The sequence below is a fragment of the Hemitrygon akajei genome, chromosome 13, assembly GCF_048418815.1.
Source record: "Hemitrygon akajei chromosome 13, sHemAka1.3, whole genome shotgun sequence".
Lineage (NCBI taxonomy): Eukaryota > Metazoa > Chordata > Chondrichthyes > Myliobatiformes > Dasyatidae > Hemitrygon > Hemitrygon akajei.
The window spans coordinates 100,575,978-100,589,247 of NC_133136.1; the positions used below are offsets into that span (position 1 = coordinate 100,575,978).

Consider the following 13,270-nt stretch of genomic DNA (forward strand, 5'->3'; position numbering starts at 1 on the left):
TTTTTTTAACCTTTCTGATTTCTTTCTTGTATTCTCTTACATTTCTTGTATTCCATTAGCACTTCATTTGTTCCTACCTGCCTGTACCTGTCATGTACCTCCTTTTATCTCTTAACCAGTGCCTCAGTATCTCTTGAAATCTGTTATCTTTAACTTTTATTCAGACAAGCACATTAAAGCTTTGTACTCTCAAAATTTCATTTTTGAAGGCCTCCCACTTTCCAAGTACACCTTTGCCAGAAATGCAGCCTGTCCCAGTCCACACTTGCCAGATCATTTCTGGTACCATAAAAAATAGGCTTTTGTCCAATTTAGAATTTCAACCATGGACCAGACGTATCTTTTTGCATATTTACTTTGAAACTAATCGCATTGTGGTCACTGGCTATGAAGTGTTCCCCTATAAAAACTTCTGTCACCTACCCTGTCTAGTTCCCTAATAGCAGATCCAGTATTGCACGCTCCCTCATTGGGACTTCTACGTACTTGGAGTACTGTGAGCAGTTTTGGGCCTCTTATCTAAGAAAGGATGCTTTTGGCATTGGAGAGGGTCTGGGGAGGTTCATGAGAATGATCCCAGGAATGAAGGGGTTAATGTATAAGGTGTGTTTGATAGCTCTGGGTCTGTACTCACTGGAGAATGAGGGAGGAGTCTCTTTGAAACCTATCAAATATTGAAAGGCCTAGACAGAGTGGACATGGAGATAATGTTTTCTATAGTGGGGTGTCTAGAGCCAGAGGTCACCGCTTCAGAATAGAAGGATTTCCATTTCAAACAGTTGAGATATTTGTTTAGCTTTAGAGGGTGGCGACTATGTGGAATTCACTCCCTCAGACAGCTGTGGAGGCCAAGTTGCTGGGTATATTTCAAGTGGAAGTTTATTGATTAGTGGGGGGGGGGTCAAAGGTTACAGGGAGAAGGCAGGAGAATAGGGGATAATAAATCAGCCATGATGGAATGATAGATCAGTCGATGGGCCAAATGGCTTAATTCTGCTACCATGTTTTGTGATCCATTGCACTTATTTTATGAGCTGAGTGTTTTTGAAACACTTGTATTTAGCTGAAATGCTATGCAAAAGTCAAGAAGGAAATAAAACATTATTGAAACACATCAGTTTTCAATCAGTATAACTACTTGTAAATCACTTTGAGAAAATGCAGTTATCATTCCTCAAGTTTTTCACATGTACAAAATACTTGTTTTAAAACGCAACGCTGCTAAGACAACAATATCTTGTATTAAGTTGTTAGTTTCCAGTTTTGGAATGTTCGAATATGAAGTTAATCAAACTTACAAAGTTTGTTCTTATTCATTGTTCTATTAATTTTAATTTCTGCTCAAAATTGCTTGATGATCTTGCAGAAAGTTTTATTTTTTCATTTTTAAGCTGTTCAGCTGTATTTTTGTTTTGGAGTGACTAATAAATGACATTAAATTTGCTCGAAGTTATGGACTTCCAAAGACTTCCAATTGCACCATTATTTCTGATGGAAGTATCCATGATTTTTCTTTTTCTCTTCAGGAGAATATTTTGGAGAGAATTCACTCGCACATAGTATCAGACATGGAAATGGATACATGTACTGCTAAGTGTTGCATTACCCACCAGAAGTTTGCTATGACACTCTATGAGCAGGTGAGTAATGAAGTGCAAGTGATGCCAAAAAAGCAGTATCCTGTAGTCTTCAAGGAAATAACAGACTTCTTAAATTTTGAATCATTCTGGATAAGGCATCTATCTATTGGATACTGAATTCCATCAATCATTGAAACATTGAAATGTATCATTGTTTGTATAAATGAGGAAGCTACTTCTTTGTCATACTGAAATAGACTCTAAAAGAGTTTATTATTTTGTGTTCTCTGTGGTGGTAGTGAATTATATTTTAAGCAATTTTGAACATGTTGAGATGCTAATGGTGTTTCAAAAACAATGATTTGTTATTTGTACATGATCCAATTTATTATTATGTGAGCAGTTTAATGAAGCATTATTACAATCTATTGGAATCATGGATCAACATCAGAAAGTTGACTTGCAGCAAAAAATCAAAAAAGAACTTTAAGAAGCCAGTATTTGTACTAGTGATACACTGATCTACACAGAAAATACAAATATATCTTTAACACATCTGCCCGTGTGAACTTGCAGCTTCAAGCCAAGCCAAACAAGCCCACTCATGAAACCGTAGAATAAACTTTTGAGAGTTGGTTAAATTGTGCCCTTGGACTTAGCCAAATATCAAAACTATTAAAGGTGTTGAATTCTTTTTGTGCCCCATATGTCAGGTTTTGTATTTTTTTTAATGTTTCCATCTTTTAAAGAAATAATTTTAAACGATCCTAAAAATTATTAATTTAAAAATTGGAAGTACACTTAACCAAATAAATATTTAAACAAACTTTGGTACTCTCCATTTAAAATAAATAGACTTGCTGTCTTGCAACAATTTCTGACACAACTTCAGTGGAACATTAGTCAGCATGCAGTGGTGAAAATGCAACACGTTCATTCCACATCACCAAGCTACATACGCAGTATCCAAATATAATAACAATGTTTTTAACAAACTAGGATTTCATTTGAAATTTTCTGAATAAATAAGATTTAATATATTTTTTGAAGATTTGACATTCTGGAACTACTGCCACAAATCCTGAAAATGGTATCTCCTATAACCATACATTTTTGCGGAAAAAATTATATTCCAACTCAATATAAATGATTTTGTACAGGACTAGGTCGACTCAAGTTTTGCAATGGAATTTTTTGATATAAGCCATGTTGAATTGACTGTATAATACATTTTGTTTATGTCTTTACTCGTCTCCCATATATTGTGCAAAAACAAAATCTCCACAGGAAAGGCATTTTTAACCTTTGTATTCTTTCAATAAAGATTGTGCATTTATATGCTTTTTGTTTCCTTATGGTAAGATAGCAATGCATTCGGTTACAGTGGCTTCTGTGGGGCCAAAGGAAGGTGTTACTGTCTTTTTTTTTGGAACTTTTTTTATGATTGCAAGTCCCTGCTGTACATTAAGAACCAAGTCCTGCAGGTTTACCCCATCAGTGAGTTGCTCATAGATGGAGAAAGTGGTGGAGCTGGACTTGGTGCAGCTCATGCTGCTGTCTGTGTCATAGAGCTGTTGGAGGAGTCAGTACGCAAAGGTGGTATACAATCTAACAGTAAGTGGTAATCTTGGTCATGTTCCTTGTGATTGCAAGACCCTGTTAGACATTGTTAATGTGGAATGCTCTAAGTCCGATTCCATAACTTATTGGTGGATAGCAGGGGAGCTGCATGACCTGAATTGTAGTGAGGACAAGCCCTCTAGCCATGGTGTTGCCTGTTTACAGCCACCCAGGAGAGAGGCATTGGAGTCGGTGCACAACACTGGAGTGCTGGGGCAGTATGGCGAGGCATCCAAGCTGGAATCATTGTTGCCCCCCCAGAGATCACTCAGCAGAAGACAAGTTGTATTGTGTTTAACTGCAGACTGCTGCAACGTTCATCAACTCAAGCTCTTGGACTATATTTTTTTGTGTGACTACATTTTACTGATATTTTATGTGCTTGCTATCTTAAATGTACTGTGTCTTGTGCTGTGTGTGACTGTTGGTACTGTATTTTGCACCTTGTCTTTGCAGTAATGCTGTTTCATTTAACTACCGTATATTCATGGGTATTCCTGTGTGTTTGATTGACAATTAAACTTGAACTAACTTCTTTGAAAATAGATAGAAAGCACAATTGCTGAAAATCTGAAATAGAAACACAAAACCTAGAAACACTCAAGCCTACCTGCTGAGCATTTCAAACACTTATCTGAAACACTATAACAATAGTAATTAATGGTGTGATGAATTGAGAACCCTGTTAATAAATCCCTGCAGCAATAAAGCATGTTTTAAGATTGTTGTATTCTAGATGCATTATTGTTTTGGGTAAGCAGTTCCTCTCTCTATATTCCTATCCATTACAAATAGTCAAAAGAATTGTTATTTTTAACAAATATTTTAAATAAGCACTGAACCTTTCTCATTTTAGAGTGTGTGCCACAGCTGTGGAGCTACATCGGATCCTTTACCTTTTACTGAGCTTGTACACTATGTGTCAATAACAGCACTCTGGTGAGTAATATTTCATAAATTTTAGAAAAAAGCAGGTTTTCCATGTGTAAATTAAAACTGAGTTAACTGATAATTGTAATTTAAATTTAGTAACCAGGTAGATAGGATGTTGGAAAGAAATGAACGCCCTAGGCCAGAATTGTTTGCAGAGCTACTTCAAGCAGCAAGTACTGTTGGCGACTATAGGAACTGCCCGGTAAGAACAATTTGGATTTAATTACCACTTATTCCTCAACTTTGAACTTTTATGCAAGTGAATGTCATGATTTGCAAAAAACAAAACATTCACACCCCTCATTTAAGTGAAATTGACAATTTCCATACTTTTGTGAAATCTGTGGGCAGGGTAGAAATTTTGTTTAAATCTTGCTTTACACCAGGACAATGCCTATAAAAACTTTCTGATAGATGTTCTTATAGTTGTTACTGTAATAAGCATCTCGGTGCTATGTATTGCATCTACACTGCCAATCGTCATCCTGCCAAACTCAAACATGGTAGTGTGGACCCACTAACAGATCTATTCTGACTAATTTATTGCCAGCACCACAAAGCATGCTTGATTCTGTCTGTTGTATACGAGGCATATTGTATATATTCTTGCTGTTGCCAATGGGAAGCCATTAAGATTGGAAAGAAAAGGCTGCTTTTAGTTGTTGGCTTTAAAACATTTAAACTTGGCCTAGCTGAAGTTTTAGCTTGTATTGCTAGTTTTCATTAATCTTGTTTTGTTGAGAATTTCCTCCAAAAATTCCCCAAGTTATATAACCAGGTGAGTTTTTACAAATGTGCTAGTCATCTTTTCTGTGTATGTTAGGCCTACTAATCTTGTGGTTCGTTGGTCAACATCCTATCACTTGTGTCTGACTATGATACTATGATAGAAACAGAAGAAAACATGAGCTGAAGCAAATTAAATATGTATATCTGCATCTAGATGCAACATAATGTTTTAAAAAAATAACAGGTTGGAAAAGAGGAGGCTAATCAGATCCTTAGGAATTAGTTTATATGATCATGGTTCATATGCGGAAACCCTCATCTCTTCCGTGCCAGTTGCTCATAATCTCTGAATTCCCTGACTTTTCAAACATCTATTTTGTATTTAAATTCCCCACCAAAAGTAATAACCCTCTCTAACCCTCTGAACCAGAAACTTTCTGAAATTCATTATTCTCTGCAAAAGTTTTTCTTAACCACCTGAGTTTTGAATTACCATGATTTTGTAACTCTCGCAAGTGGACATCACCCAAGGATCTTGTGTTTTAATAAAATTCCACCTTTTTCTATTAAATGCCAAAGCATATAGATCTATAGATAAGGCAAGCCTTTTATCCCTTGACATAGCCTTTTGAACTGCTTGCAATGGCAGCATGCCATTTAACATGAGGGGTCAAAAACCTGCAGAGTGCTTCAGGTGAGGCTCCACTAGAGCCATTTTCAATTGTAACAATACATCAAACTCTTGCACTAAGAACCAGTTGCCTTAACCACTTGCTACGCCTGCCTGTAACATTTTGAAATTTGTGCACAAGAACATCTGGCTTTGATTTTACCCCATTTAGATAAAAAAAATTAACTTTTTGGATTCTTACCAATGTGTATGACATCTTCCCTCAACGGATTTCATTAATGAAGTTTTTGCCCAGATGTTGAATCTGCCTTGAATATCTCATTGCAATCTTCTTAGCAAACTTCTTATAAGATGTCATTTCATCTATACTGGACCATATGCCTTGTATGCCTGGTCCATTGTCACTGATATGTTAGTCTATGCATTTTTGGCACGGCTGGTACTCACCTTGCACCATCCTCGTAACAGATCTTCTAGGGATTAATGCTCTGGACTAACAATCACCCACATATGAATTTCAATATTGCAATGCCAGTTTAAAGTTTTGCATGGGGTAAATAAAACATGTAAAATTGATGTTGAAGCTGTTGGATTGTCAAAACAGAAAACAAAGAATAGCCATCATACTGTGATTTACATTCTGATGGTATGTTTGGGGCTGATTGAGCAATATGGCACTTTACTGTCTGCAAGGGAGTTCGATAACGTTTGGAGCAGAGTGGGCGGCCTGGTAGCTTGGAGACTGGGCGCAAGCCCACAATCAATTCCATTGCTCCTCTCTACTTGAGGCGTCGAGCAAAGTTGAAGTCAATGAGGACAAGTTGGGGGACGGGTGGGTATTGGGCACCATCTGCCTGCTTTTGTCCAGTGTTGATTTCCCTCGTGCTAGCTGCTGTTGGAGGAAAGTGAAGAAGTCTTGGGATTCGTGTTGCCAGGATTGATCAGTGAGGCTATGGACTCATTTTGGGGGACTGAGGTTTATGTGGATTCTGGTTACTTTTTTTTTGCTGTTTGTGAGTGGTTTGATCAGGGTGATCAATGTGGACTGGAGCACTTCGGCAAAGAATAGCCCTGCGGCCTGCATTGGCTAGCAGCACAGCGCTGAACTGAACTAAACTGAATACCACTGGACTCCTGGTTTGATATTTGATATTCTATGTATTGTTTGCTCAGTTTTGCCATTTGTGAAATTTGCTTGCTTTCACGCATTGGGTACTTGATGTTTTCTTGAATGTGATCAATGGTGTTTCTTTTTGTCCTGCAGGAGGACAAATCTCAGTTATATTCTGTATACGTACTTTGATAGTAAATGTACAGTACTTTGAATCTTTGAATCATGCTAGGCTTCAAGTTTCTTTCCTGTGATCTAGAGAATTGGTGTTGCTGAAAAACAATGGCTGAAAATTTCAGTTGCAAGAAAGTATTTTTGCTATTGGATTATGTTTCCCTCTTCTAGCATGGAGAATTTGTATCTGTGACCAAAGTGTGTACTTTACTTGATATTTATAGTTCTGTCTGGTCCATCATACACAAGACCTGGTATTGCATATGGATGACACCAATCCTCATGTACTGATCTTATTTTTGTGATTATTTTTCTCAAACTCTTATCATTTGTATGATATAATAATTGTGAGGCAGTGTAAGGGAAACAGCTTTTAAATGTTGCCATGCTCAATATCTATTCTAATTGAAGAGGTAATCCACTATGGTTACCTCTTGGGAATTGTTTGTATTTTGAAGTCTAGCAGGGAAAGGTTCGATTTGTTTGGTTTATTATGATACAAAGCAGGGTGCATTGGAACTCTTGAGTGAAGTATAAAATTCTCCTTTGTTAAGCACAGTCCTTTATTTTCAGTAATTGCTTTCTTAACTTGGTCATTCATTTCACAGACCTTGTACTCCAAAATGTTGGAACTATTATTATTCCATCTTTCATTGGAGCAACATACCCAGGAAGCAGCATTTCAAAGTCAATGATGGCAAAATTCTAGTTTCTCACTTATTAAATTGTTCCATCTGTTGAGGTTAAGATCAATGCCACTTGAAATACTTCATCCCATGGAAAAAAAATCAGAGGCAATGACAACAGTGCCTTATCACTGTATCACGATTAATAGTATACTTTATTAGAGATGTTTCTAAAGCTCCTTGCTCAAGGTTAGTGCACTTCATCTACTGCTCCTTGACTAGAGATCAACTGTCCTTGTAGACAAGGAGATTACAAGGATTTTCAGCTTAAGATTCATTGTGCTTGTTCCAGCTCCCTGTGCTTACATAGATGTTAGATAAATTGGAAAGCCAATTACTCCCTGATAAGCAGTCGTTCAACATGTGACATTTTTTATGACAAAGGCTTCTGTTTTCACTTTTGGCCAGGCATCCGTGTTTGTCACATTTCAGCCTCCATCCTGTTTAGCTGACTGATTTTATAACCATATAACAATTACAGCATGGAAACAGGCCATCTTGGCCCTTCTAGTCTGTGCCGAACACTTACTCTCACCTAGTTCCACTGGCCCGCACTCAGCCCATAACCCTCCATTCCTTTCCTGTCCATAGACCTATCCAATTTTACTTTAAATGACAATACCGAATCTACCTCTACCACTTCTACTGGAAGCTCATTCCACACAGCTACCACTCGCTGAGTAAAGAAATTCCCCCTCATGTTACCCTTAAACTTTTGCCCCCTAACTCTCAACTCATGTCCTCTTGTTTGAATCTCCCCTACTCTCAATGGAAAAAGCCTTTCCACGTCAACTCTATCTATCCCCCTCATAATTTTAAATACCTCTATCAAGTCCCCCCTCGACCTTCTACACTCCAAAGAATAAAGACCTAACTTGTTCAATCTTAGGTGCTGAAACCCAGGTAACATTCTAGTAAATCTTCTCTGTACTCTCTCCATTTTGTTGACATCTTTCCTATAATTCGGTGACCAGAACTGTACACAATACTCCAAATTCGGCCTTACCAATGCCTTGTACAATTTTAACATTACATCCCAACTCCTATACTCAATGCTCTGATTTATAAAGGCCAGCATACCAAAAGCTTCCTTCACCACCCTATCCACATGAGATTCCACCTTCAGGGAACTATGCACCATTATTCCTAGATCACTCTGTTCTACTGCGTTCTTCAATGCCCTAGCATTTACCATGTATGTCCTATTTGGATTAGGACCTCACACTTATCAGCATTAAACTCCATCTGCCATCGTTCAGCCCACTCTTCTAACTGGCCTGAATCTCTCTGCAAGCTTTGAAAACCTACTTTATTATCCACAACACCACCTACCTTAGTATCATCTGCATACTTACTAATCCAATTTACCACCCCATCATCCAGATCATTAATGTATATGACAAACAGCATTGGACCCAGTCCAGATCCCTGAGGCACACCACTAGTCACCGGCCTCCAACCTGACAAACAGTTATCCACCATTATTCTTTGGCATCTCCCATCCAGCCACTGTTGAATCTATTTTACTACTTCAATATTAATACCTAATGATTGAACCTTCCTAACTAACATTTCATGCGGAATCTTGTCAAAGGCCTTACTGAAGTCCATATAGACAACATCCACTGCTTTACCCTCATCAACTTTCCTCATAACCTCTTCAAAAAATTCAGTAAGATTTGTCAGTCATGACCTCCTACACACAAATCCATGTTGACCATTCCTAATCAGACCCTGTCTATCCAGATAATTATATATACCATCTCTAAGAATACTTCCCATTAATTTACCCACCACTGACGTCAAACGGACAGGCCTATAATTGCTAGGTTTACTCTTAGAACCCTTTTTAAACAATGGAACCATGTGAGCAATAAGCCAATCCTCCGGCACCATCCCCGTTTCTAATGACATTTGAAATATTTCTGTCAGAGCCCCTGCTATTTCTACACTAACCTCCCTCAAGGTTCTAGGGAATATCCTGTCAGGATCCGGAGATTTATCCACTTTTATATTCCTTAAAAGCGCCAGTACTTAATCCTCTTTAATCGTCATAGTTTCCATGACTTGTTTCCCTTACCTGACACAATTCAATATCTTTCTCCTTAGTGAATACCGAAGAAAAGAAATTGTTCAAAATCTCCCCCTCTCTTTCGGCTCCACACATAGCTGTCCACTCTGATTCTCTAAGGGACAAATTTTATCCCTCACTATCCTTTTGCTATTAATATAATTGTAGAAACCCTTCAGATTTATTTTCACCTTATTTGCCAAAGCAACCTCATATCTTTTAGCTTTTCTAATTTCTTTCTTAGGATTCTTCTTACATTTTTTATATTCCTCGAGCACCTCATTTACTCAATACTGCCTATATTTATTATAGATATCTCTTTTTCCTAACCAAGTTTCCAATATCCCTTGAAAACCATGGCTCTCTCAAACTTTTAACCTTTCCTTTCAACCTAACCGGAACATAAAGATTCTGTACCCTCAAAATTTCACCTTTAAATGACCTCCATTTCTCTATTACATCCTTCCCATAAAACAAATTGTCCCAATCCACTCCTTCTAAATCCTTTCGCATCTCCTCAAAGTTATCCTTTCTCCAACCAAAAATCTCAACCATGGGTCCAGTCCTATCCTTCTCCATAATTATATTGAAACTAATGGTATTGTGATCACTGGTCCCGAAGTGTTCCCCAACACGTACCTCGGTCACCTGACCTATTTCATTCCCTAACAGAAGATCCAACACTGCCCTTTCTCTAGTCGGTGCCTCTATATATTGCTGCAAAAAACTATCCTGCACACATTTTACAAACTCCAAACCATCCATCCCTTTTACAGTATGGGCTTCCCAGTCTATGTGTGGAAAATTAAAATCTCGCACAATCACAACTCTGTGCTTACTACAAATATCTGCTATCTCCTTGCAAATTTGCTCCAGCAATTCTCGATCCCCATTAGGTGGTTTATAATACACCCCTATAAGTTTTACTACACCTTTCCCATTTCTCAATTCCACCCTCTAATCTCTCTTGCCAGAGCACCGCTGTAATATTTTCTCTGACAAGCAACGCACCACCTCCCTCTCTTATCCCTCCGATTCTATCACACCTGAAGCAACGAAATCCAGGAATATTTAGTTGCCAATCACACCCCTCCTGCAAACATGTTTCACTAATAGCTACAACATATTTCCAGGTATCAATCCATGCTCTAAGCTCATCCACCTTTCTTACAATGCTCCTAGCATTAAAATAAATGCATTTAAGAAATTCTGCACTTCCTCCTGTCTGTTTATCTCTAACAGTACAAAGAACTTTACTGTCTTTTTCTTCCTTCTCCCATACATCTGTTCCTACACTCTGGTTCCCCTCCCCCCTCGTATCTAGTTTAAAATCCACTGGCGCCTCTCTAGCAAACCTACCTGCAAGAATATTTGTCCCCCTCCAGTTCAGATGTAAACTGTCCCGCCGGAACAGGTCCCACCTTCCCTGGAAAACTGCCCAATTATCTATAAATCTGAAGCCCTCCCTCCTGCACCATGTCTTCAGCCACATGTTGATGTGCACTATCTTACTATTTCTAAACCCACCTGCACGTGGCACTGTTAGCAATCCTAAGATTGCTATCTTGGAGGTCCTGCCCTTTAACTTGGCACCTAGCTCCCTAAACTCACCTTTCAGGACCTCCTCACTCTTCCTACCCACATCATTGGTCCCTACATGGACCACGACATCCGGCTGCTCACCCTCCCTCTTGAGAATACTGAGAACTCGATCCGAGATATCGCGGACCCTGGCACCAGAGAGGCAACAGACCATTCGAGATTCTTGATCTCTTCCACAGAACCTCCTATCTGTCCCCCTAACTATCGAATCCCCTATCACTACTACTCTCCTCTTTTCCCTCCTTCCCTTCTGAGCTGAGGGTCCAGTCTCGGTGCCAGAGATGCAACCACTGCATCTTGTCCCTGGTAGGCCGTCCCCACCAACAGTATTCAAAACGGTATACTTATTATTGATGGGAATGGCCACAGGGGTGCTCTGCTCCTCCTGTCTATTCCCCTTCCCTCTCCTGACAGTCACCCAACTACCTGGCTCCTGACTCCTAGGGATGACTATCTCCATGAAACTCCTGTCTATTTCTACCTCTTCCTCCCGAATGATCCGAAGTTCATCCAGCTCCAGTGCCGTAACACGGTTTGTCAGGAGCTGCAGCTGGATGCACCTGGTGTAGTCATCAGGGACAGTTGTGCTCACCCTGACTTCCCACATACTGCAAACAGAGCACTCAACTGCCCTAACTGCTGCCTCCATTACCTACTCCTAAGCTAATTAGATTAATTAAAGGAGCTTACCTGGCCTTATCTCACCTGGAGTGAAGCTCATACTCGGCCTCTGCTCGCTTTTTAAATTCCCCCGCTGATCTCAGAGGCCGACCTTCATGCGCTTGCGCAGTCATGCCCCGTTCAACCTCGCCTCTGCCTGTTTTCGCTGAAGCCTGATTGAGCCAAAGCCGTCCCACTCTGCCTCAGTCCACTCCGACAATTTTGATTGTGTTATGAGTGAGTTTGCTAGCTGATGTAGGGATAATGACTTTCCTCATATTTCTTGTCTGTCACCAAGGCTGTAAATAGTTGGAGTATGCTTTTATTTTTGCTGGCCTTTAAGCTTTGGTAACGTGGTAAGCATGTCCATTTGGATTTGCTTTAACTTGTAGTTTCATATAGGGTATTCTTTTACCGTCTTCATCTTAAAACTACAGAGTACAAATTGTATGAAACAACCTTTAAGCAGTTGATGCACAACCTGTTTGTACTCTGTCATTTCAATTCAGTGAGATGTCAAGATTTAGTGTTGTGTGCGGTAGCGCAGTCATTATCTATTTTCCTCGCTGTGTTATCTTGCTCTTTAGCCAGATTGGTTGGGAGTAATGAAGACATGTATCACATGGTTGAGGAGGGGCACTGTTATTGCACATCTACTGCAAATGAACTGAAGTCCAGTGAGGAACACATAGATTTGAAGGGGCATAATAGCACTTAAAATGTCATCAATTGAATTTGGTTTCTGCAAAGATTGTTGGTTCCATGGATCCAAGGTCCAATGATAGCACATTTTCCTCTATCCTAAAAGTACATTTTATGTAGAAGAGTCATCCTTCCCAACTGCTGAGTCAGAGGATGTTTCCTTAAATATCATCAAAATTATTTACCTATTTCCAATTCTTACTGAAGTTCTAATCAAATGACTAGTATACAGTACTTCTCCCCCCACCCCTAAATAAATATTATAGAGTTTAGTATAAGGTTCATTCAACTCGGCCTAATACATTGCAGATTTTCCTAGAGTTGGTTATTTAACTTGTATATTCTGGTAAAGTTCACTGTATCTGTTAGTATATGAATGGCTATTTTTTCTCCTTCATTTTCTTGAAAAATTTCTCGATATATGTTCCGGTAACATTTCAATGGTTAGGTATTCAGTTTTTGCTAAAATATTTCGAGTTTTATCAGTGTTGAACTTCTGTATTGATATGTTTTATTTTTTTTTATCCTCGTATTGTTTGTGCTTTCAGAGTAACTGTGGACAGAAGATAAAGATTAGACGTGTGCTAATGAATTGCCCAGAGATAGTCACCATCGGTTTGGTCTGGGACTCTGAGAATTCTGATCTCACGTTGGATGTGATCCGATACTTGGCACTACAGCTCCATCTTCCTGGAGTGAGTCAGAGGAAACTTTTCATTTAAGTTAAAATAAACCCTTTTAAACCCTAAAAATAAACCTTTTTAAGTAAAA

At 38.9% G+C, this 13,270-nt stretch overlaps 1 protein-coding gene across 1 annotated transcript in view; it reads left to right on the forward strand.

The window, feature by feature from the left end:
• The window catches only part of LOC140738080 (inactive ubiquitin carboxyl-terminal hydrolase 53-like), a 134,402-nt gene that overhangs the window by 29,916 nt on the left and 91,216 nt on the right, over positions 1 to 13,270 (forward strand). The window contains exons 4-7 of the mRNA XM_073065170.1: positions 1,527 to 1,640; positions 4,057 to 4,139; positions 4,230 to 4,335; positions 13,048 to 13,194. Coding sequence (XP_072921271.1) covers positions 1,527 to 1,640; positions 4,057 to 4,139; positions 4,230 to 4,335; positions 13,048 to 13,194 — 450 coding nt within the window. The remainder of the gene's footprint in view (positions 1 to 1,526; positions 1,641 to 4,056; positions 4,140 to 4,229; positions 4,336 to 13,047; positions 13,195 to 13,270) is intronic.